Raw genomic sequence first — 26,468 nt, 5'->3', positions numbered from 1 at the left:
AAAAGGAAAGTCTAAAGCAGCAAGAATTTGGGACAAACAGGGAAGATTACTTCTAGGTTCGCAGGTATTCAGACTGAGAGGAGTGATACTTAAGGACCTTTACCTCAGCCACACCTGGACCTGATTAGACGATGAGCTCCTAGACCCTGAGCTGTCACAATGGAGTTCTGGAAAAAGTATGACTTTATTTTGCATGTGAGAATGGTGTGAATTATTGTGGTCAAATAGGGGGCTGAAGAGAGCTCAACATCTTCCATCCCGTTTTTTTTTAAAAAAACGTGACTAGGTGTGAAGTTTATGCTCCTGCCTTGAGGCAGGTTTACAAAAAATGCTTCGGGACTTCTGAGGTAAGGTCAGGAAAAAAAAGGCAAGTTTCTGAAATGCTTGCTGCACTCACACAAGAGCCCTAATGATGAAGTAAACAGTCTAATGGCCTTGAGCACAACATGCTGTAGGGAGCCCACACTCTACCCAGACACAGCAAGGTCCTGAAGCTAAGAGAAGCCTGGCTAGGCCTCAGCCCAGCTGCCTGCTGTTTCCATTCTATCCAGCACCTGACTGCAAACCTCAGAGACACAGAGTCAATTACTCAGCTGAATCCTTCCTTAAATTCTGACACAGAAAAACTGACAATGCTGTTTTAGGCCACAAAGTTTGGGGATGATGTGCAGCAGTAACTAACTGAAATACTGTTTCTGGTGGAAATGTAATACAATTAAGTATAATTTAGATGAGATCACAATTTCACTTTCCATTCACCTGAACCAGAAACAAACATTACGTCAACAATGAAGAAAATACAGTATACCAAATTTTTATTCCCCTGGAATTTGCAAATTTTTCAAACACTGCTTTTTCAGGGCATTGGGCTATTCACTGTATGTTGCTTTATTTGAGTCACATTCTTTGTATTATAATTAAATATTCAGATAGATGACTTTATTTCCTATCCCTACAAAACTCTTTCTTATGATTGTACTTAAGAAGAGGGCAACCCACTCCAGTATTCTTGCCTGGAGAATCCCATGGGCAGGAGCCTGGCAGGCTCCAGTCCATAGGATTGCAGAGTCAGACACGACTGCAGCAATTTAGCACACAGGCAGACTAGAAACAATAAGACCATAAAATCAATGGAGATACACGTTCCTTTATATTTTATTTACCATAAACACTAAGAGAATACAGCAAACACTGGAGAAAGGCGTTTTAGTAATTTTGATGTAAAGTTTAACACTTAAAATTATGCTTGCTCCCCCCCCCCAACCCCAATTCAACATGCAGGTATCATTTATTTCCAGATGCAGTGATTGTAGAGCATTACATTCTCTTGAAAGTTTTATAACAGAGTATCCTTGTCCTGTAACTTAAAACAATTTCATAAACTATGTATAATCATGGCATAATAACATCAAAGAGTTTCCCAAATGACTATATTCACACAATATTAATATTAAAGTCTTGAGTTTTTAAAACATCATCTCAATAAGCCAAACCACAAAAACCCAGGTTCTAGTTTTAAATGTGTTTATGAAGACTGCTGCTGAGCTCAAAGCATGCAGATGTTCATGACCACCTAGATGAAGCTGGATACTGAAATTCCTTCAGTAGGTCCAATGATGCAATTTTTCACTCATCCCAAGTATCTCCATATTTGTTTACTTTGACTAGGAAAAAAGCACAAATAATTGATGATTCCAAATAGTAATAAGTGAAAGGAACTGTTTCATGTTTGCTATTATTATGACTTAAATTATGTTTCTCATTTGAATAAATGTACATGAGAGTCAAATTATAATTATAAAAAGGGGCTGGCTAGCCTTTTGTGAACTGGAGGTTTGACATAAATACAGTATCAAGACATTTACATATGTATTTGATCTCTAAAACAACCTGATAAAGTAAATATAACCCCCGTTCTAAGGAAAACAGATTAGTAACTTGCCCAAGGTACAAGCCTAATAAAATAGGTAGAACTGAAACGTGAACACAGGTCTATTTAGGTCCAAAGCCTGGGTACCTTTACAACTTTACCATCTAAAGTAAGCATGGTATACATTACAGGATGCACAACAGTTACCAGTAAATGAAAAATAAAACAATAATGAATATTTGAATGCCATTTTCCACAGAAATCTCAGATTAGATTAATTTAATCTCTCTTAGGAGATTAATACCAGTACAAGGAGGAAATGCTTTCCAGTATTTTTGTATTTTATGTGATATTATATTTTGAAATATGTTCTTCTATCTTCTCTACTCTTACTTTTTAGCCTGTCTTCTACACAGCCGTCATCTGTGAATTATAACTCTTCAGAAGACCCAAGTATTCACAACAATGTAAAGAAGCAGTTATCAAAGTATAAGGGGATTCCCTTCCTCAAGACTTTTTCAGTGAAGTCTTTAAAGTCAAAATTATTTCATTATTACACTAAGACATTGTTCTGCTTTTCCCCCTTGCTCTTCTTCCCTTATGTGTAGAAGGCAGTTTTCATGGAGCTACATGATGTGTAGGAACATCACTGCTGACAGCTAACTGAAAATATGCTTAGATGTTTAAAATTTCTGCCATAATTTCTAACTAGCTAAAGTAACAACGAATATAATCCACATAAACAAAAGCTGAGGATTTTTAAATGACACTTTCTGACCTAGTGAATCTACATTGTACTGTTAATTTTCTAAGTTCTAGAACAGAAATCACAAACTGTTCATAACTTTTTTCTTTAAATTATATAAAGCACAAAAAAAAAGCTTTCTTTTTACAAAGGAAAACAGTTCACATCACTGTATCATGAAACACAACTTCAAAACTGTTCACAGGCAAAAGCACCAATGTCCAAATCCAGCAAATATCACTCATCTACCATGTTATCTTTTCTTGGTTTTTAGCACTAGAAGGCCCAACCAAAACACAACATTCCTGACATATCAAACAATGGCACTATGCTACGCAGACACACAGCAGAGCAGATGACAAAAATGAGAAGAATACTGCCGCCTGCCCTCATGGAGCTTACAGTCTAAATTCTCAAATTAATTAGAAGATCAGAGTACCAGTGAATCTTCACATATTACAGAGTAATAACTACTAAATACATAAGGCTTATGTTTTACGGCAAACATTAACAAGTATTGCTGATTACAAATCTATTTTAAAGCTGTAAAGAACATCAATAATATGACAGAGGTGGATCACTGCTGTAAAATAGGATTAAATGAAACAATTACTACCGATTAGAAATAAAACTAGCTCTAAAGGAATGATCATAATAAAAAATACCAAGTATTTTTAATGTATTTTTGCATTCTCTGTGGTATACTCTCAAGAAGGTACAAAGGACATTTTTGTTCCTTTAATTTTTAAAGTAGTAAATAGAAAACCTTGAAACAATGATATATCCTCTAAAATTCCTCAAGATATTACAAAATTTTATACTGAAACAGCTACAAAGCCCTATTCAAAATGCCCTCTTGTTACTGACAAATCTTTGGTGTCAGAAAATTTACTCTGGGTTATGCGCAGCTGCTCCAAAAAGTCTTAAATCATGATATTAAAAATCTCTATGTATTAATTAATTAGAGAGTGAAGTACTGTTTAGGGGCTTCCCTGGCAGCTGAGTGGTAAAGAATTCACCTGCTAATATAAGAGATATGGGTTCAGTCCCTGGGTCAGGAAGATCCACAGGAGGAGGAAATGGCAAACCTACTCCAGTATTCTTCCTGGGAGCCTGGTGGGCTACAGGACATGGGGTCGCAACTGAGCAACTATGCACAAAGTACTGTTAAAAGTCAAACTCCCTATTTGGAAATGCCCTAGAAACTAGTTCATAAGCATGTAACTCTTTCAATTTCATAGACATACAAGACCATCATTTTATTACTCAATCAGGATTCTGTGATTCTGCCAAAAGTGGCATTATCAATCCAATCTGGTTTTATGCAGTAGATACATCATTTTAAAAAATGTTGTCAATTCCCAAGGTGGCTTCTCATACAATCAAATGTTTGTATTTCAATTTAGTCTTACTGTTTTAAGCCATACTATTTGGACTTCATTATTTTCTAACATAAAGTGGCTTTTGGAACACTAAAAAAGGAAGAACTGATAACTATTAATAGTTACCGTCTTAAAAAATGTTATTTTGGTTAATTGCTTGAGGGATTAAATCACACGTTAGTATAATTAAACTAGTGCTGCAGTTTCTAATTCTAAAGAGTAAAGTGATTCAGACTAGACTATCATACCTTCTTTTTTTGGCATTCTTTCCTGCATAGGCCTGACTGAGGGGTCAGTCTTATGTGTTAAAGTAACTTCATATGACTCTCTGTTCTTATTCCTTAATTCCTCATATGTAATATTTTTTCTTTTAGGACTTTCTTCAATGTTGGGATCAGGTCCTAAAACAACAAACAGTTAATAAATGGTGATAAAAGGATTTGAATAAATCTAAAGCAACTAAAGTTTACAAATGCTTCTTACCTACTAAAAAATTAAAGTGAAGGATCAGATTATTACCAGTATTCCAAAGGTTCTGTATTTTCCCCAAGGTAATTATAAAACCAAAATCTACTTTCTCTTACGATTTCAAGCTTATATTTCTAAAGTTAAAAAAATATTTTTTTAAACTACCCATGGCCAGAAGAAGAATGGATATAATATATACCAGCACAATTCACTCATTAAAATGCTAGTGTTGCTCTAAACTGGGAGGTTATTCATACAGTTTATATAATTAAAGAGAAATATATTCTACTAGCGACAATTGAACAAAACTAGACATGGTGTAGATTTAGTAATAGTTCCATAGTTAAATGTTACTGTATCCAGCCTATATGTACACAAGCAACTCCAGCAATTAAAAAACATTTATGCTTTCTTATATTTCAATAATACTTGAAAATGGCTATTGAAAGGTATAAAATATAGTCTTTAACCACAGGAAGCATCATTTTGATTTAGGTCTAATGGATACAATACTGAGGCAGAAAAAAGTAGCAACTTTTACCTGGGGAACCAGCATTTATTCTCTCTCTCTCCCAAAGAAAGTCAAAGTATGAAAACATTTTATCAAAGAGTCAAATACTGATATAAAAATAAGGAAATGGTTAGGTGACAGGACTAAATTTTGAATATAGTTTATAAAATATATAGTTAGCAAGCAAAGCCAGATAACATTTTTTAAAAGTCAATTAATGCTTACAGTGAACTATCTAACTTACAAAATCTAACAAACCACTCCCCAAATAATATTTTTCAGAGGTTTTTAATGAGACATAGAAATTAGGTATATCATTTTAATAATATAACCATATGAATTAAAATAATTGTTTTAAAACGGTTTTTATAAATGGTACTATTTTGAAAGTCAATAGTAAGGTCCCAGCGAATATGCACATTTTTCAAAGCAACATAACTATTCATTGAATATATTCAACTACAATCTTTTACCATAAAGTATACTTGCACTGATACAAAGCAGACAATTTAAATTTCTAATTAGTTCTAGTATTATATACCATGGATAAAACCAAACTTTTCTTGCTTAAAGAAAAATATTAAAACTGTATACTGCATTTAAAAGCACCTTGCATTTCATTAGTAATAAGTTATTGAATTCATTTCCTTTCAGCATAAATGATATTTTTTAAATTCTGAAGGAGACAGCTTATACTAGATGAGTAGTTAGGAACCCTAGATTCTCATTCCCACTCTGACAACATTTAATGAATGTCCTTGGGCAAATCACTAAGCTTCTTTGAGTCTTGGTTTTCTCAACTATGAAATACGGAAGTTTGAACTAGATGATCTTCACTAAAGTTCCTTCCAGGTCTAATACATTTTCTTATCAAAAAGAAAGACATTTCATTGTTCTGAAATTCTGCAATGAATAATGAAAACACAAATCAGACAGAAAATAGGGATAATTTCTTTCACTTGTAAAAGCCAAATGAAAATATCTTGCACTGTGTAGGGAGCAAGACTTACAGTAAAGAGCTGGAAGGAACAGGAAAATGTAAAAAAGCACTGATTTAAATCTAACTGTAATAAACTTATTGTAGTTTCATAACAACTATGAAAGAATGCTTTCTACTCTGAGAGATTAATAACTTCCAATTCCTGTTAAGAGAAAGCAGAGGACAAATAGGACTTAAACAAAAAGGGAGGATGTCCTGGTAAGGGAGGACTCCAGGAAAGCAAAGGAGGCCACTGTGGGCTCACGTGGGGAACTAAAGTGCAACTTGGGGGGCAGGGCTAAGACAGCAGAGCATGACGGATGGATGGCTACAGTGGAGGACTTAAAATACATGAAAGCTTGGTCCTTGCTGTAGTCTGTGGGCAGATACCAAAGGGCGTTTTGTTTGTTTTTACTGGCAGAGAAATTATGTAACATGGAATGAAATTTTCTAATGCAAATGCAAGGAAAGATGCAAGACACAGCAAGGGAAGACTTGGTACACGGCTAGAACAGAAGTAGAACAGATTTGAATTTGGGAGACTGGAGAAATGGGAGACTCTGTGAGACAGCTGACTGTGGAGATAAAACGATGACTTTAACCATTCTCTCCTATGCTGCTGACCTCTTTTCCTCTCTCACTAATCAGGTGTCTCATGTCCAGCCACTAAAGGGGGAAAACAGGTGAGAATTAAAAGACTTTCAAACTTTCCTGATGATCCAGTACAGCACATGGGTTTGATCCCTGGTCAGAGAACTAAAACTCCACACGTTGTACAGTACAGTCAAAAAATAAGACTTAATAATCTCTTCAGTTATCTTAACCCTTTAACTTCACTTTCTCCTATCTCTTTTGAAAAATTAAATACTCACCCCCCCCACCCCCACCACTGATTCTTGCTCTGAGACAGTGCTGTCCAATACAATTTTCTATAATGATGAGAATGTTCTCTACACAGTCCAACACAGTAGCCAGTAGCACATATGGCTACTGAGCAACTGAAATGCTACCAAAGCAACTTAGGAACTGAATTTTCAATTTGTCTTAATTTTAATGAATTTAAACAGCCACATATAGCAAATGGCTATTTTATATCCTGACCAACCTAGAACCCTTTCTGCACCATCTGGAACCTTACTTGATCACCTCTCTTTCCACTCTATACCTTCTGTCCTTTTAACATATTCATACATAGAGAATAAAATCTGTTCTGTCTAAAAAGAAATGAAGGCCCGAATGTCCCTTTAACCTTGTTTGCTCCCCACAGGTAGTAGCTTATTGTATTTATTTCAAAGTACGTGTTTTCAAATTCTCAGGTCCACAATCCCGTCTCCAAACCCTTGGGAGTCAGAAATGCTTCAAAAATCAGAGTTTTAGATTTTAGAAAAAACATTACCGTATATATCCCTTATCACTTAATGTCCATTGAAGTAGTGATGAATAAGCAAACACAACATTCCTAAAACAAAATCTAGAAAAAATATTAAGATAAATAAAGATTATCAATATAGTTCTATCCAGCTGAAATTGGTTTGAGTTCAGGTCAGAATTTTATCACTAATTATTTAAAAACCTGTTCTTTTTTAAAAAATTTTGGATTTTAGGTAAGGAATTACAAACTTACACTTTGTTTCCAATTCATCTTTCATGGCAAATTAGACTGAAGAAAGCAAGGAAGCAAGCTAGCTAACATTTGCTGACAGTCTATTATTAATACTTTTCGGGCATTACCTCTCATTAGTTCATTTCATTCCCAAAGTTCTTTAAGAGAGGTATTATCATCTCAATTGAAGAGATCAAGAGACTGAAGGCACCACAAATTACTTGTCTAAAGACATATAGCTAGCAAATGTCAATCACGATTCATATGCAGGCCTTAATCCAAAGTTGATGTTGTTTCACTCACATCACGTGATCTTCAAAGCTAATATTCACACAAACTTCACAAAGCACTTTCACATGGATTTTCTCACTTGACAACAGTTCTGTAAAGCAGGTAATTTTTCTCACATTACGAAGAAGCTAAAAGAGCCTTTAAGACCACAGTAATAAGTGAAATTTTTAAAAGACTCTTTCAAGGACCATTTATCATTTCATCTTTGCTATTTCACTAAACATGGTTAGCATTTTCAATTAATGGAGCATATTAATAATTTATTCTTCTTTTTCTATATCTTCCAGCAGACTGAGAGAGTTTTTCAGGGCAAACAGCCAGCTCTTATTCATCTTTACTTCCATACCTAGCAGAGTACCTGATACCTACTGGACCTCAAAAAGTGTTGAATGAATGAAGAATGAATTCAAATGAACAGATGAGCAAACAAACATGCTGAGTTTAGGCTGATGGTGGAATACATAGGTGATATCCAGCTAAAAAGGTCATCAAATAAAGTTTATACATACGTTGGACCATAAAAGCTGAAATTCATTTCAAGAGAAGTTTCTACCTTGGGCAATATGATCAGTAATACCAGTTGGAGTAGATTCATTCAAAGAAGCACTGAATGGAATTGGCTCATAATGAGGAAGCATCTCTTTTTCTAAGTTGTCTGCTGCTGGGGATGTTGCAAAAGATGAATGACCACTCACATTTGAGTCATATTTTGACCTCTGAGAATAGTGCCTACAAAATAAAATCATATTGTATAAAGAAACAGGGTTACTGTCTATGCCTTATTTAAAAAAGTGTGTTACAATACAAAAACTTAAGTCATTTTCTAAAGGAATTATATAATGTTAGTACAGTTATTTAAAACAGTAAAATAAAGTCTGTTTTTGCCACAAAAACAAAAATATGTTCTAACCCACTTATACAACTAAAAAATTGTCACTCTTAACATAGAGAAGAGAAAATATATACCCATTTTTCTATTATTAGGCTTCAGAGATCCTTTTAATGTGTTTAAAGTTCTTGGAAAGAAAAAGTACCTCAGATCAGAAAATGTGTCCATTTCTCACATTAACTTGGAAGTTACTTCCACAGGGAGTAGTCCATATCTACACAATTTTGCTGAAGCAAATATAAATGACAGCAGTTCTCATGGGGTTTCTGTTGCTGGCCATTTGTGACAGGACAATTTATCTACCAAATCTACTTAATTACCTTATTATTTATCTACCTCTCAAGACAGATTCACTTATCTGTACTTATAAAATTCTAAACAACAGGATTAAAAAGTTGAAATCTGTCAAGAGATGAGACTGATAATATTTGGCAATTAAAAAAAATAAGAGTATAGTAAGCAAACGAGTTTGCCAAATTAAAATCTCTCATTCTTGGACATGAACTCCCAATAGGATGCAACTCTTTATTTTAAACTAAACAAATCTTGTTTTTACTTTTAAAAATAAAACTAGCTTTAGCTTGCCGCAAAATGGCAAGTTTCCAGTGGTCCTTCAGTAAGGCAATGTTTCATGCACTCAACTACATCAGTATCTAGTTACAAGTTTTTTTTTTAGCTAAAATGAAAGCCTTTATAAAGATCTGAACGGCCTACCCAGTTGGTGAAGATCGTCGTGCCTGTCCTGATCGTAAAGCTTCTCCGAGAGGGGAATTCTCAAGATTCTTGAACTTCTCCTGGCAAGTTTTCACATAGGAAAGCTTTCCAGCAAAGTATCCCATGATGCAAGCAACTTATTTGTAAAAATAAACAAAAAGTGTAACTCAATGTGCCTCTTTAGACAAAAATCTTTTCTAAAAGAACACTTCAAAAAAATGTAGTCTAAATATGTCTCTGCTGTGGAAAAACAGATTTCCTGAAATACTGGTAAAAGTACAACACTGAGTTGCATTAAGAGTTCACAGAAAGATTCAGTGGATATAATTCACTTTCACAAAATCAAGTTAAGTTAAAAATTATGTGAAACAAATCCCTTAAAATGATAAATTATGAAGTGCTACCTAAGCATGTCTACTGTTTTATCTTTCCAATACAGAAGACAGAATACCCTGGAAAGATTCATAAAAAGCTTCAGGCACTCTCTTTAAGGGCAATTTACTATTTTTTATTAACCATATCATAAAATGTAAAGAAACTATACTTATAAATGCTATTACATTTATTTACTAATTGCAAATTAGGGTTTTTTAAAAATTACACTTAATTTTAAATATTCTTTGATTAATCAGAATAGCTGAACTTTCTTTCCTCATAGACCAAGATAACTTATTTTCAAATATTATATTTTTACAAAATAATTTAAAACTAATGGTTTTAGACATTATAAAAACAGGGGAAAATGCCTCTTTCAACTAACTCATGGTTTTTAATGCCAACAATAAAATGCCACAATGATTTATCAAAACAAATAACCAAATAACTGTTATTAGTAAGATAGAACATTTGTAAAAGCTATTTATTTTACTTAGGCAAAAAAGCTAAGAGAATTAGTATTGTTCATACTTACATATAAGTTTAGGAATGGAACCATATTTGGGATGACTTGAAAGGATTCCTAAAAATAAAACAGTAAATATTTCTGAGCAACACTGTTACATTTACATAATAAAGATGTTTTTTATTTTTTATTGCAAGGAAAGAAGTTTATGCTAACAGTATAAGAACGGTACAGAAATTATGGTCAATAATACAAAGAAAACAATTCTGCTAGTCACATATTCTGCTGGTCTTTTATAATGTGAGACAAAAGTAGTTGTAAGTTTAGCAGTACAGTATAAAGCAAGATATATATATTTCTCAGTGGCTTTGAGCAACCCACAAAGACATAAGGAAAAATTAGTACAGACTACCTTTATATATTATCTGACAGCATTAGCTCTTTCCAGAACACCAAAGCAGCCTGAAGCTATTCAAAAGAGAATTCAACATCAAGAGAAATATGAAGAAATCAAGATTCTAATCTATCAGAATGGATGAATTCAGCAAGATCACTTGATACAAGGTAAATATACAAAAATACACAAAAACAAAAAATACACATCTCTATGAATCAGGAACAAACAAACAAAAAACCCAATAAAAAAGGATACTACTACAGCACCAAAAACCATCAAAGACCCAAAAACAAATCTAATAAAAAATTAGAAAGATTCTGAAAACTGCAAAATTTACTAAGGGAAATGAAAGCTAAGTAAATGGAGAAACACACCATGTTCATGAAGTCAAAGATTAAATAAAGATGGTAATTCCTCATAAACATCTATATATTCAACACAACCCAATTAAAAGCTAAGAAAGTTTCTTCCCCAAACTGAAAAGCTTATTCTAATATTCATGTGGGAACACAAACGGTCAAGAAAAATCATGGCAATGTTGAAGAATACCACAATGGAGAACTAGCTATCACCAGGTATCAAGATCTATGATAAAGCTATACTAATTAAGATAATGTGTTATAAGTACAAGAACACATAAACTGATCAAATTCAGAAACAGACCCACAAATACAGTCACTTGATTTATAACAGAGGCAACAACACTGCATTGCAGTGAACAAAGACTAGTCTTCAAAATATAGTGCTGGGCCCACAAATCCGTACGGGGGAGACATGTACCTTGATCCTACCTCATATAATGTTCAAAAGTAATTCAGGATGACTCAAAAATAAAAGTATGAAAAGACAAAACAGGGAATTCCCTAGCATCCCGGTGGTTAAGGCTTTGGGCTTTCACTGGCAAGGGCCTGAGTTCAATCCCTGGTCAGTGAACTAAGAAGTGTGACAAAATAAATAAATACAATAAAGCTTACAGAAAAAGCACAAGAGTCTTCATGTCTTTATACCAGATAAATATCCTGAAGAGACTACAGAAAGCCCTTCTTATAAGAAGAGATCTGATAAACACACAAGATCAACTTCATTAACCACGAGGGAGATGCAAATTAAACTACAATGCAATCACTATCGTGTTCACTAACAACAGCTAAACTTCAAGACACAGAAGTAGCATGTGTTGGTGATAGTGGCACAAACAGAAATTAATGAACTGATAGTAGGAGTGTAAATTGGTCTAAACAGTTTGGAGAGTTTAGAAAGTATCTACTAGAATTGAACCTGGACATAATCTATGACCAAGCAAAACGTCTACAAAGAGACATGGAGTTCATGGCAGAACCATTTGTAATGTCAAAACTGGAAACTGCACAATCATCAATATACAAAAGGATGGACAGACTGGTATGATATATTCACATAGCAAAAAACTACATGCAATGAGTGTATATAATTTACAACTACATGCAACAATGTGAATGAATCTAGTGACATGCTGGTAAACAAGCTCTCCAAATAAAAGGGTCTGATTTGTAATGTTAGTTGATTTCTGTGGTGTAAATACTTGCCCTATGACCAATTTCAAGCTACCAATGTTTTTTTTTTTTAAGCTACCAATGTTTTAAAAATTGGTTTGTCAAGTTCCTAAAATTTTTAACAATTAGCCCTCTGGAGCTGGTAAAAGCCAGTTTGGGCATACTACTGGATGAATCTCACAATGCTGAAAGACGGTACATAAAAGATTATATCATGTATATGTAATTTTGCCATTTAATTTTATATAAAATGAACTGAGATGATGAGAAAAGGGAGGACTGTAACAGCATCTACATTTACACAAAAATATTGTTTCTTTATTCTGTCAGCAAATACCTATAAACCACCTATAATACACAGGCACTACATTCTAGGAAATAGGAATATAACAGTAAAGAGACATTATCTTTAACCTCACAGAGCTTTAGTCTACAGAGCAAATGAAGACAAACAGAATATAGTGTAATGGTTGCTATTCATCCACTCAAATATGGACACAGATTGGAGATAACTGCAGGTTCAGTTCCAGACCAGTGTAATAAAGCAAATCACACAAATTTACTGGTTTCTCACTGCATATTAAAATTCATGTTTATACTATGTTGAAGTCTATTAAATGTGCAATAGTATTATGTCTAAAAAACAATGTACATACCTTAATTTAAAAAAAAATACTTTGTGCTTAAAAATGCTAACCACCTGAGCCTCCAGCAAGCTATAATCTTTGTAACAGCAACATCAAAGAGCACTGATTACAGATCACCATGACAAATATAATGAAAAAGTTTGAATTACTGCAAGAATTACCAAGATATGACAGAGACACACAAGTGAACAGCTACTTTCAAAAAAAAATGATATCGATAAGACTTGCTCTATGCAGCTTGTCACAAATTTTCAATCTGTAAAAAAACAAAAGTATCTGTAAAGCACAATAAAATGAATTATTCTTGTATTTTAGTGTCTACTGCATGCACTATGCCCTGTCAACTGCCAAAAAAGAGTCCATATTTTAAAGGGAAGTAGCAAGAATGGAGACAAATACAATTACTGAGATTAACGCAATATTCTTACCAACAAATGATACATGATAATTCATGGGAGTGCAGATGAAAATAGATAGCTTACAGAAATACTTAAGAGCTAGACTACAGAATGGACAGTTGTTGGACAAAGCAGGTAAGGAATAGAAGTGAAAAATGTCTGTATCCTGGCTAGAGAGTGATGCCATTCAGACTCGGGGAGAATGGAGGAATTAATTTATGGAGAAGTGAATTCAGCTTGGGACTGAACTTGAGTTCAATTTGAGGAGCCTGTAAAAGGGCCATTCATGTGGAGATGTGCAGAACGTGGTTCTGGAGCCGATTACCTAGACTCAAGATAATTATGAGGATTTAGAGCAATAAATGGTCACTAAACTTCCCATCATTGTTGGATAGTACATGGAGTAAAAATTCAAAGGCAAAGTAAAACTTAACACAATGAAGGAAAAAACCCACACTAAGAATGTAGGCACTAAGACGTTGTGGGGTTGTGTCTTCAATGCTACATACCCAGAACAGTATATAGTGCATATCAGACATTCAAAAAACATGAAAAAATGGAGAAGTTGCCTGCAATAGGAGAAAAACCAGAAGAAAGTGCTACAACTGAAGCCAAGAGAAGAGAACATTTTAAGAAGGACTGGTTACAAAGTTGTGTAGTGGTCATGAAGAAAACCTGTCTATCAAATTCAAGCAACAAAAAGGTTGCACTGGTATGTTTTAGTACATGTCAGATTATATACATAATCTGTGACATATACTGCAGTAGGTCAAAAGAAAAAGTGAAGTGCTCATTCGTGAAGTCTGGCTTCAAATTCAAGACAACTAGGAGCAGCTGTAAAAGGATAAAAAAGATTTTTTCTTTTTTATGTTCTGAAGTTAGAAATGATCTGAGCATATTTAAATGTTTTGATTTAAAAGAATGACTAGAGCAGGAGCAGCCAAGACTACGTAGAGTATGACAAACTGGATTAAAAATCATACACGTGCATAAAATCATACACAAAATGTTAGGCATTTTGATTAAATGCAAAATGCTTTGCTGGATTCGAATTCCTTTCCTAAAGTCTCTCTCAATATTTTTTTTGAGATTGACTTTTTCATTAGAATACCTCACCCTCCAAAAACAAGACCCCAATACAATTTCAACAATAATAAAAAGCCCTCAATTCTGGGAGATAATTATATGGGTGACATATCACTCAATATTCTTTTCTGTATTTTTTACTCAAAGTATCAAAGTCTTTTTACTCAAAGTATCAAAGTCCCAACAACAAACTCTGACAAAGGTATAAAGGTGACGTGACATGCTCAATAGAAAATGTTATTCTACAAATTAGGTAAGTCATTTTCAACAATTCATCCTTTTTAAAAAATGGATTACTAAATCCCACTGAAAAGCTCCAAGCCCAGTCAGTCACTATGAAAAACTATAAAGATGCTGAAGATGGTTGTTGCTCATGGTATGACTTCTGCAAACAAAACCAGAGGCATAAATCACCATTAATTTCAAGTCAAATAATCACCAAACAGTAACCAGAAGCCCAAGATGATTTGGGCTGCAAAAATAATCTGTCATTTCAGTACTAGGTCCTAAGATTTTCAGTGGTAACTATGTAAGAACCATCCTGTGAAGATGTGTGTTCAACTACAAAAAGGAAATTTCTGTCTGTGGTTTGGTTGTATGTATGATTACCTACAAGGCATTCCCAAACAGGCAAAAGCCCAGCAAGTGTCATTTTATTGTTGAAAACATAAGGTCCAAGTGAGTAGGTGCAATCTGATTCTCCCAGGCTTTACCACTTGTGTCTTACCTTCAAGCTGTCCAAAGTCTCCTACTCTACGGAAGCCCCAAAGTTCCAAAATTTTGCGTTGCTTTCTTTTTTTTTCTTTTCAAAATTACCATTTCTCTTGGTTCTACCTTAGCTAAACATTTTCATTCTTCCCTTCATGATTTTGCCACTCTTAGCCATGTCAGTGGCCTGATTGTCCCCCCCAGCTGTCATGGTTATCATTCTGACAACCAGGTCCCTCCTTCCTGAGATACTCTTACATTTCCTTTAATCTAAATCCTACCTATCTTCAAAACCTTCATTACAGTAGCCCTACAAAGATCTTTCTTCTTTGAAAACCTATAGCTCTTGGAGTCTCTACCACAAAACTTAGAAGCTTATTTAATTATATTCTCTATTTGCTTCGACTTTGTATTCACAACTTTGTATTCATTCTGTTTTCCTTACATGAACCACTAGCTGTTATTAATTTTTCTTTTCTATAATCCACCCCACCCCATGTCTAGCTCCAATCATTAGTTAAATGACTGACAGAACTCAGATAAATAAAATGGGTAGCATAATAATAGACACTATAATTTCTCCATTGCTCAGTTTTTCCTTAAAATTAATGAAACCAAAATGTCTGTTTCACATTATAGAAACAACCCTAGTCTATAAAACAACTCTGAAAGACAAGTAAGAGTATATGTATCTTGATTCATTTGCTTTTAAAAAATTCCTGTCTAGTGAGGTTCTTTGGAAATTCTTGAAATAAAAACAAAATTTTACCTCAAAAACTCCTCCCATTTCCCTACAAAACTACTTTTCTCAAGTAGTTGTGTCAATACTACTAAGTATTTCATACTGCTAATATGAAAAGGCTATATGTTCCTATCATAGTAACATCTTGGAAGGAGCTTGTTGACTATCCTTTTCTGGAACATCTTCTAATTCCAAGATGACAGTTCACAAAATAAATGTAATGAGTATTTCTACTGTTTACACAACTAAATTTAAAGATGTAGAGACTGATATAGTTAATACCTACCTAAACGCAACTATTCTTTCCAAGTAGCATATTTTACTATGTAATTCAAATTTTTCATTTATTTTACTATATGCTGAAGCTGAAACTCCAATACTTTGGCCACCTCATGTGAAGAGTTGACTCACTGGAAAAGATCCTGATGCTGGGGTGGATTGGGGGTAGGAGGAGAAGGGGACGACAGAGGATGAGATAGCTGGATGGCATCACCGACTTGATGGACATGAGTCTGAGTGAACTCCGGGAGTTGGTGATAGACAGGGATGCCTGGGGTGCTGTGATTCATGGGGTTGCAAAGAGTCAGACATGACTGAGCGACTGAACTGAACTGAACTGAACACAATATCTATGTATTTTCTTTTTGCTCTGGTTATTGAGAGACTGCCAACTTCACTATTTAAACCAACAGAATCTGGACAAGGAAGACCTCCATTCCCCCATTATAAGACAAAGCTGGTTTAGGAAGCTAGGTAGAGAATTCAGTCTTTTAACCAATACACAAGATTCAGCTGGAGCCTTAACTCAGACTCTTGATTCAGTAGGCCTGGGATGGGGCCCATGAATATGCATTTCTAACAAGCTCCTAGGTGATGAGTTATGTGGATGGTCTACCTACCTAAGCCAGGTTTATTTCTCTACCTTCCTGTAAACCACCACTGGCTTTTAATTACTTTCTTGTTCTTATAGTGTTAATACACTACAGTGCAGGAGGACATCAAATTCTCAAACTTGACATTTGACTCTGGATTCATGGAGATATATCTCTTTTGATGTAGAAATTTTTAATGATAATTTTTAATATGATACATTACCATATGTCCCCTATCTAAAGATGAGAAAAACAGAACATAAAAACATGATATCCAATGTGCTAAACAAATTCAAAGTTTAAAATATTTACCTTTACTAATCAATCCTTGAGTAATCAACATACTTGTTGCAGCCAAAGGTACAGCTATAGGGGGAAAAAGAATTTGTCAACATCAATAAAAGGAAAAGATTTTGTCTGAGTTCATTAGGATAAATAGATGTATATCAGTAAATTGCAATTAAGATCTTCAAAAGAGATTGCTCCACTTTTAAAAGCTGTGCTATATATACTCAGGAAAACATAAAAAACATTTTAAATTTAAGAAAATGTAACAAATTATTAAACATAATTTCAGAACCACCCAGATTTAGGCTCTAAAATAGCCATTCACTGATATCATCAATTAAAACAACACAGTAATAAGTGATCAAAAGTTACCTCTGAAGTTGAAGGGGGAAAAAAATTACTGATGAGGTAAGCAAGACATATATTACAAACTGCAAAATTCCATGTACCATGTTAAGTGCTTTCAGCACATTATCTCATTTAATTTCTACCACATCTTTATAAGCTATATATTACTATTGCCCTTTTAAAGATAAGGAAACTGAAGCTTAGAGACATTGAGTAATTTGTTCAAGATCTTACAGCTACTTCAATGGCAGATTCCAGATTCCAGTGAATTCTGATGCCAGATATCAAGTTTTTAAGATCTGTATTACAGAGTGAACCAATACATAAGATACATTACTTGCCCAAAATCATATGGTGATTGGTACAATTAGAAAGCATATATTTTAAATACCAATGCTTTCTCTTAAACCAGGGAATTCTGTAAAACTCAATGAAAATATGACTGACATACATATGCATATTAATGCTGAGTGAAAAATCCAAAACTCTCATAATCTCAAAGAGGCTCATAATTTATGAAGCCAGTCTTCTATACCCAAACTGCCCAAAAGAATTTTGATGTTAAGTCTATATCTCTTTCCCAGTTAGGCAGTGTGCAGGAAGGATTTAACATGGCAGCCCGGAGACTGCTTTCCTTACAAAGGCTTGCTTTCAAGATTGGTCCTTCCCTTATATCTGGGAGGTTGACAGGTAAACCGATATAAAACTTTACCTGGATGATACGTGGCTCACTATGCACAAACTACTTGCACAAACACTGTTCATACCAAACACCTCCTTTCCTTCGGGGAGTCTGGAATTTTGTTACCTGCTAGGCTGAGGGAGCCTATGTGACCAAATCCCAATAAAAACTGTGGGTGCTAAGTCTGTGATATGTTACTACAACATGCAACTGGAGAAATTTAGTACCTTCCGTGTGTGTGACTACTTGGAGAGGACTCAGAAGCTTTGTCTCTGAATTTCACCCACTCCTTTACCTTTGCTGATTTTCCTTTGTATCCCTTCTGCTGTAAACTATTTTACATTGCAATAGCTACACATGGCTGCCACACTGGAGACTGAAGTTCCTGACTAGGGGTTGGGTACTGGTCTGTAAAGAGTCATGTGGTAAATACTTTAGGTATTGTCCGCCACACAGTCTTTGCCCCAACTATGAATTTTAAAACAAAAGCACTGAGATAAACAAATGAATACACCTATGTTCTAATAAAACTTTATGAATGTGAAAATAGGAATTCTAGGTAAATTTTATGTGTAATGAAAAATTCTTCTGCTTTTTTTCAACTATTCAAAAATGTGAAAGTCACCCTTAGCTCACAGCCATACAAAAACAGATCTGGCCCTTGGGTTACAGCCTGCTCAACTACGGTCTACAATATATATGGGCAATTTAAGAACCAAAGTCATTAAGCATTTGAATTATTAAAATATTCATGATTAAAATCCATAATGCTGGAACAGGGCATTAGCTTTGCCATCAGACACAATCTGCAGAAACTCTTAAGGCTTAAATCCTTGCTCTATTACTTACTAATGGATTTTACCTCAGCTGGAAAAATGATCTAACGTTGGTTGGTTAGAATGCCTTCATATATTATTTAAGGTTTTTCAAAGGATATTCCTTTAAAATTACAGCATCAGTACAATTTGCAATCACTTTCTCCTTCAGCTTGGTTCAAGAATTGCAACTTGAAGCACTGAAGAATCATTAAGGATAAAAGGCAATGAGTTAGTTGGCCATCTCTACAAAGGACAATTTCCCCATTTTGCTTTCTTTTTAGGCCAAGATGGCATAATGTAAAGAGCAACAGTTTGGTTAATGAGATTCTAGTATTAGTTCTGCCATTCACCACTGTCTATCTTTCCATAAATCTTCCAACTTCTTTTCATACTATAAAGGGTAATCGAGTAGAACTAAAGTCTCTTTCCAACTCATGCATTCTGTTTCAGAAAAAAAGAATGGAAAATTAAGAGACTTCAGAAATTTAGTCTTCATTCTAGTCAAAGTAAAGAACAAGTCATTTGCTCAAAGCAACCCAGATGGTTTGTGGTAGAATTTAGATCAAAATTCAAGTCTTCCGACTCCCAGGTCAGTGGTCTTTTCCCACTGCACTACTTGACTCCCACTCCAGAGTCCACTAAATGTTTCTTTAGGCAAATCAGTAAAACTGCTGACCAAATGCTATATTATGACCATGATCTCAATCATATTCAACACAAGAACCCCTAAAATTCCTTTTACTCTTTTCTTACACTAGCAAAATACTTCTCTAAACTCATAATCATTTTCAATTGAAACTTTTCATTCATCACAACAGCACTGACAGCCATTCAATATAACAGCTTAACACATAGTAAGTTAAACTGAATTAATCTCCTTAACAATCCCAGGAGATATGCTATTATTATCCCCACTTAACAGAGAAGGAAACTGAGGCATACAGAGATGAGGAACTTCTCCAACATCTCACAGCTAATATTTGTTGGAGCTGTAACTTGAATCCAGACAGTCAGGTCTCAGAGTCTATGCTCTCTCTTACATAAATCATATATTATTTTATTCGAAAACCAATACAGATGTATGAAACATCTTTCACAAAACCTATAAGATGCATGAAACAAATATGAATTCATACACTTTTCAGCAATTGCAGAGATTGAGAACTGCTGTAACATATAATACACATTAAACTAACCCTAGCATGTAGAATGTTACATTACCTGTATGTTTGCCCAGATGGAACTAGTTGTACACCTTCTTATTCTTCTAACCCATTCTGCACACTGCTAATGTTCCTTTAAAACAATAACGTTATCATCCCACTGGCCCAAGAACTCACAGGCATGTGCTAAGTTGCTTCAATCATGTCTGACTCTGCAATCCTATGGACTGTAGCCCACCAGGATCCTCTGTCCATGGGATTCTCCAGGCAAGAATACTGGAGTGGGTCGCCATGTCGTCCCCCAGGGGATCTTCACAACCCGGAAATTGAACCTGCGTCTCTTATGTCTCCCGCATTGGCAGGCAGGCTCTTTATCACTAGCACCTCCTGGGAGGCCCCAAGAACTATTTCAAATCCTGAAAGATGATGCTGTGAAAGTGCTGCACTCAATATGCCAGCAAATTTGGAAAACTCAGCAGTAGCCACAGGACTGGAAAAGGTCAGTTTTCATTCCAATCCCAAAGAAAGGCAATGCCAAAGAATGCTCAAACTACCACACAATTGCACTCATCTCACATGCTAGTAAAGTAATGCTCAAAATTCTCCAAGCCAGCCTTCAGCAATACATGAACCATGAACTTCCTGATGTTCAAGCTAGTTTTAGAAAAGGCAGAGGAACCAGAGATGAAATTGCCAACATCTGCTGGATCATGGAAAAAGCAAGAGAGTTCCAGAAAAACATCTATTTCTGCTTTCTTGACTATGCCAAAGCCTTTGACTGTGTGGATCACAATAAACTGTGGAAAACTCTGAAAGAGATGGGAATACCAGACCACCTGACCTGCCTCTTGAGAAATCTGTATGAAGGTCAGGAAGCAACAGTTAGAACTGGACATGGAACAACAGACTGGTTCCAAATAGGAAAAGGAGTACATCAAGGCTGTGTACTGTCACCCTGCTTATGTAACTTCTATGCAGAGTACATCATGAGAAACGCTGGGCTGGAAGAAGCACAAGCTGGAATCAAGATTGCCGGGAGAAATATCAATAACCTCAGATATGCAGATGACACCACCCTTATGGCAGAAAGTGAAGAGGAACTAAAAAGCCTCTTGATGAAAGTGAAAGAGGAGAGTGAAAAAGTTGGCTTAAAGCTCAACATTCAGAAAACAAAGATCATGGCATCTGGTCCCATCACTTCATGGCAAATAGATGGGGAAACAGTGTCAGACTTTATTTTTTGGGGTTCCATAATCACTGCAGATGGTGACTGCACCCATGAAATTAAAAGACACTTACTCCTTGGAAGGAAAGTTATGACCAACCTAGATAGCATATTCAAAAGGAGAGACATTACTTTGGCGACTAAGGTCCGTCTAGTCAAGGCTATGGTTTTTCTTGTGGTCATGTATGGATGTGAGAGTTGGACTGTGAAGAAGGCTGAGCGCCGAAGAATTGATGCTTTTGAACTGTGGTGTTGGAGAAGTCTTGAGAGTCCCTTGGACTGCAAGGAGATCCAACCAGTCCATTCTGAAGATCAGCCCTGGGATTTCTTTGGAAGGAATGATGCTAAAGCTGAAACTCCAGTACTTTGGCCACCTCATGTGAAGAGTTGACTCATCGGAAAAGACTCTGATGCTGGGAGGGATTGGGGGAAGGAGGAGAAGGGGACAACAGAGGATGAGATGGCTGGATGGCATCACTGACTCGATGGACTTGAGTCTGAGTGAACTGCGGGAGTTGGTGATGGACAGGGAGGCCTGGCATGCTGCGATTCATGGGGTCGCAAAGAGTCGGACACGGCTGAGCGACTGAACTGAACTGAAATCAAACCTTTAACTTCTTGGTATTTTATTTATTTTCCACCCCCAACAAAACACCTCTGCTCCAATCCCTTCAGACTCAAGGCTCCAGAAGAGATCAAGTTATTAGAGAACCTGCCTTTGTTCATTTAAATGCTCCCCCACCATTCTTCATTTACCTGAGGTTCTATTGGTTGTTAAGCCTCATTTGTTTAATAAAGCCTTTTATAGCTAAATCAATTCCAACTAATTTATCCTTTTAATTCTATTGCTGTTATGCACTTAATCTTTCTCAAGGTGTCTTATGAGTTAGTTTTGTCTCAAGTACATCATAAAAGTACTTCAAGACAATGACTGTCTCATAAAGCATATTCCAAGCACAGTACCCCACACACTATATGCACAAATACTAGGCTGACTGATAAAAATGTACATCCTTTTTAATTACTTGTCACCCCCTCCTTTTTCAAAATCCCACCTTGTTTTTTTTTTTTTGCTAGAATTACCTTATCTGAAAGGACTGCAGTTACCTCTTGAAGAAACAACATGGTTCTATTCAAAGGAAAATTATGTTGTGTTGCTTTCACCATTCTCTGTACTTAAAAAACAAAATCTTCACGTATAAGATCTCTAGTCAGAAATCAAGAGCTGTAGTGTAATAACACTTCACATCAATAAAACAGAAACTAACAAATTTTTATCCTATAGCTGTTAAAAGTTTAAGGGGCAGAATCATGAACTTGTTTCAGAGAGACATGGCTTTAAGTCCAGACACCATCGCTTACCAGCTGCGGAACACCAGATAGTATCTTTAATAGCTCTAAACCTCAATCTCTTCATCTGTAAAGTGAGGGTAATAGTTATCAACCTTACTGGGTTACTTTTATATAACCCATGTACACAGTAAATGCTATCACTATTGTCAACAAAAATACTTTACAATCTTGAAAAAAATCATTACTTTTAAATGCATACAATTCTGATCATTTCATGATGTATGCAAAGGTTAAATGACTATGGAGTACACTTGAAACTAACATCATACATCAACTGTATTTCAATTTTAAATGCTTAATAAAATGTATACAACTTTCTTTCTTTAACCAACCTCTTTTAGCAATAACCATACCAAAGTTAAAAAGCTGCCCATTCTTTCTATGTGAAGTCATCATAATTTCAGATATTAAAGATCAAATTTTGTTGATTAGAAAATTTAACTTACATCTGAACCAGAAGCTTTCATCATTGCACTCTGCAAAGACTCTTCTTTCTTCCTCCGTTGGAATGTAATCAGCCCCTATGTCTTTTTACCAAGGAAAATCAGTAAAACGTTAAAACATCCATGAAGAAAAACTAAGTCTAAAAAATTACCTTAGTCTAAACATTAACAAAACATAATTTTTAAATAAAGTAATGGAATAAGTGGATTGTAAACTTTTAACAAACTTTGACTTCAAATATAAAGTTAGTGCCAATATTCTACCAGCTATGTAGTCAAGATTGGCTACAAAATGGGCTGGGTCTAGTGCAAAATTAAAATTTGGGTCCTTTGTTCAAATTACTAAGAATTTAAGGGTGCCAAGAGTAGACCATTAATGGGTCCACGTGCTACCGCAAAGGTCACACAGCCATGAAGCCAGCCCAGTGGCTACTGTTATTCAAGGCAATGAAAATTTCTCTACATAAAAAATGCTTTTAATTATAAATAATTTAACTGATAGTTACGGGGAATTGGTCTTGGAACTTCTGCATTTGGCTCTCGAAAATCAGCCCTCCCATTCATCTTTCCTGCATCAAAAACATTTATGAAAAGCATTAGAAATGACTGCAACTGGCCAAAATAAATCAAGATATAACATAGTAAAATTACTAGTCTACATTGCAACCAGTCAACAAATATTTACAGAACACAACTACATCTAGAGTACTTGAAAAGTTACCTAAAAAAGTCTCAAACCTATTAACTATTTTAGAACGATTCATTAGGTCCTGTAATTGAAGAACAGATGCTTTACAATTATTTATCAGCTGGTTATATCAAGATACAAAGGTTATCGATTTTAAAAAAGATTTTTTCTTCCTTCTGAAGCTGGTTTATTTCACATTATCCTGTGTTAAGATCCTCTCCAAAACATATTATTAAGATAATTCACCAAAATAGAGAAGGAAATCTCAAGTCATTTCTGGGTTACATTTTTAAAAAATGAAATAATCACCAGGAAACATAATCTCTTCTACAAAACAGTACTTCCAAAAAAAAAAAAAACTGAAATAACAAGGACGTCATTTTGTTCTCCCAGTGGTGGGAAGCTAACAGCACATTCGATTGTATCCTCTTTCCTCCCTCCCCAAATGGAGACCTAGAAAAATAAACGAGATACACAAAAGGCATAGCATTTCAAGAACATACACTTTATTATTATTTGTAACCCATGTCTCTGGATTTAAGAGATCAACAGATTTAGACAGCTACGTATTTTACACAATGTTCACATATAGTCTTTATTCTCATCTTAAAGACAATTTAAATGAAAACGGGAAACATCCCACGCGATGAGGATAGCAATTGGGACCCTTCCAAAATTCACTTATTCAGTAAGTCGTCACTGAGGGCCTTCTATTAATTCATGCCAACCTCTTGACTAGGGAAAAAGAATAAATAGAGTAAATCAATGCATGGATGGATAGAGATTCCTTAATAAACTACGTATATCCTCAAACAACCGTGAAAGACAAAACCGAAAACCTCTTCTCACAACAGCATCCTACCTAGAAAGAGACTGTCAGGTTTGACAGAACTATTTTAATCTCTTGCTCCCAAAGAATAAAACCACCGTCGATTCCTGCACCCCATCCCCCACGCACTGCGTCTCCCACCTCCAACACCTACACACATCCGTCACCACCAATTTCTCCCATGCACACCCCCAGAAACGTTCCCTCACCAGCCCTGGTCACCGGCACCCAGGAGCCCGAGGCCCAAAGAGCGATCGGCCCACCCTCGCAGGCGGGAAAAATGGCGGCAGGCGCAGGGGAGCAGCCGGCCGCACAGAGATGGTGAGTGGGTAGGTGGGGGGCGGAACGGGGCTTTCTGCGTCATTTCACCCACCTCCCGACGACGACGGCGGCGGGCGGTGGCGCGGCGAGCCCGCTAGACCAGGGACAAAAAGCCCGAAGGGGAGTCGGGTGAGGTGGAGGGGGGAGGGGAAGGCGGAAGGCGCGGGACTGCAGCGGGGCTGGGGGGTGGGGAGCGGTCAACGCCACGACCGCCAAGAAGTCACCCAGATACGGACTCAAAATGACCGCGACCCGGAAGCAGTGGTGACCTACGCAAGGAAATGACGTCAAGACCTCCCTGCGGAGTCTGAAGGCGAGCAGCCTCAGAATGGACGCGAACTCCTGCGTCGGTCGGCCTTGTCCGCCTTGGCTTGTTCCTGCAGCGTTCACCTCCACCGCCGGCCGTGGCGCTCACGAGCTGCACTGCGGCTGCGCATTCCACCACTGCGGACCCGAGCCCCGCCCCCTCCTCACTGCACCCCGCGGGAGGAGGCTAAGGTTTAGGCTGCTGTGACGCACCGATGTAATCTTCCAGTTACTGGCCAGCAGGAACGTTCTGGAAGGCCTTTTATCCTCTGTTGAGAGTTGGCTATTTAGCTTTCTCTGCTTTTAGGCTTTACATAGTGCACTTCTTCCTTTGGGCCTCTAGGCTAAGTAGTAGCAAATAATTATTAAACGTGCACTTGGCTGGTACTTTTGAGCCTAACTTCTGTCTAGTTATAGAAACCTCAGGCAAGGTACATTCCAGCTCTCTCTCAACCTCAGGTTTTTCTGTGCTGAAAAATGGAAATACGACCTCATAGGGTTGTTGGGCCGTCCAAGTTCTCTAGTAATGGAAATTTGAGAGCGGGACTCATGACTTTTCAACCACCATTCATTCATTTCTTCACTATACAAATATTTGTTGAGAGCCAGCTACTGAAAGTTATTGGTGATTAGGTCAGGAATCAAGAGTTAGAACTGGACATGGAACAACAGACTGGTTCCAAATAGGAAAAGGAGTACGTCAAGGCTGTATATTGTCACCCTGCTTATTTAACTTATATGCAGAGTACATCATGAGAAACGCTGGGCTGGAAGAAACACAAGCTGGAATCAAGATTGCCGGGAGAAATCTCAATAACCTCAGATATGCAGATGACACCACCCTTATGGCAGAAAGTGAAGAGGAACTCAAAAGCCTCTTGATGAAAGTGAAAGAGGAGAGTGAAAAAGTTGGCTTAAAGCTCAACATTCAGAAAACAAAGATCATGGTATCCTGTCCCATCACTTCATGGGAAATAGGTGGAGAAACAGTAGAAACAGTGTCAGACTTTATTTTTGGGGGCTCCAAAATCACTGCAGATGGTGATTACAACCATGAAATTAAAATACGCTTACTCCTTGGAAGGAAAGTTATGACCAACCTAGATAGCATATTCAAAAGCAGACATTACTTTGGCAACAAAGGTCCGACTAGTCAAGGCTATGGTTTTTCCAGTAGTCATGTATGGATGTGAGAGTTGGACTGTGAAGAAAGCTGAGCACCGAAGAATTGATGCTTTTGAACAGCGGTGTTGGAGAAGACTCTTAAGAGTCCCTTGGACTGCAAGGAGATCCAACCAGTCCATTCTAAAGGAGATCACTCCTGGGTGT

The 26,468-nt window shown here is 36.3% G+C and overlaps 1 protein-coding gene across 4 annotated transcripts; it reads right to left on the bottom strand.

Moving 5' to 3' along the window:
• Window positions 1-1,151: 1,151 nt before the first annotated feature.
• Window positions 1,152-25,223, bottom strand: OCIAD1 (OCIA domain containing 1). 4 transcript variants are annotated; one of them, XM_068975068.1, is made up of 9 exons: window positions 25,107-25,223; window positions 23,502-23,564; window positions 22,999-23,079; window positions 16,988-17,041; window positions 10,363-10,410; window positions 9,453-9,588; window positions 8,403-8,578; window positions 4,246-4,398; window positions 1,152-1,664 (listed from the first exon to the last, which is right to left on the bottom strand). In XM_068975068.1, exons 2-9 carry the CDS (start codon window positions 23,557-23,559, stop codon window positions 1,627-1,629), a joined length of 744 nt encoding a protein of 247 aa, XP_068831169.1. In that variant the 5' UTR covers window positions 23,560-23,564; window positions 25,107-25,223; the 3' UTR covers window positions 1,152-1,626. The 4 variants fall into 4 exon arrangements, with proteins under 4 accessions (XP_068831169.1, XP_068831173.1, XP_068831168.1 ...); XM_068975072.1 differs by lacking the exon at window positions 25,107-25,223 and adding an exon at window positions 24,886-24,969; XM_068975067.1 differs by lacking the exon at window positions 25,107-25,223 and adding an exon at window positions 24,722-24,805.
• Between the last annotated feature and the right edge of the window lie 1,245 nt (window positions 25,224-26,468).

Source organism: Capricornis sumatraensis, chromosome 7 (genome assembly GCF_032405125.1).
Source record: "Capricornis sumatraensis isolate serow.1 chromosome 7, serow.2, whole genome shotgun sequence".
Lineage (NCBI taxonomy): Eukaryota > Metazoa > Chordata > Mammalia > Artiodactyla > Bovidae > Capricornis > Capricornis sumatraensis.
Note: the sequence above shows the minus strand (reverse complement) of the source record. Positions and strands in the feature narration are given on the sequence as shown.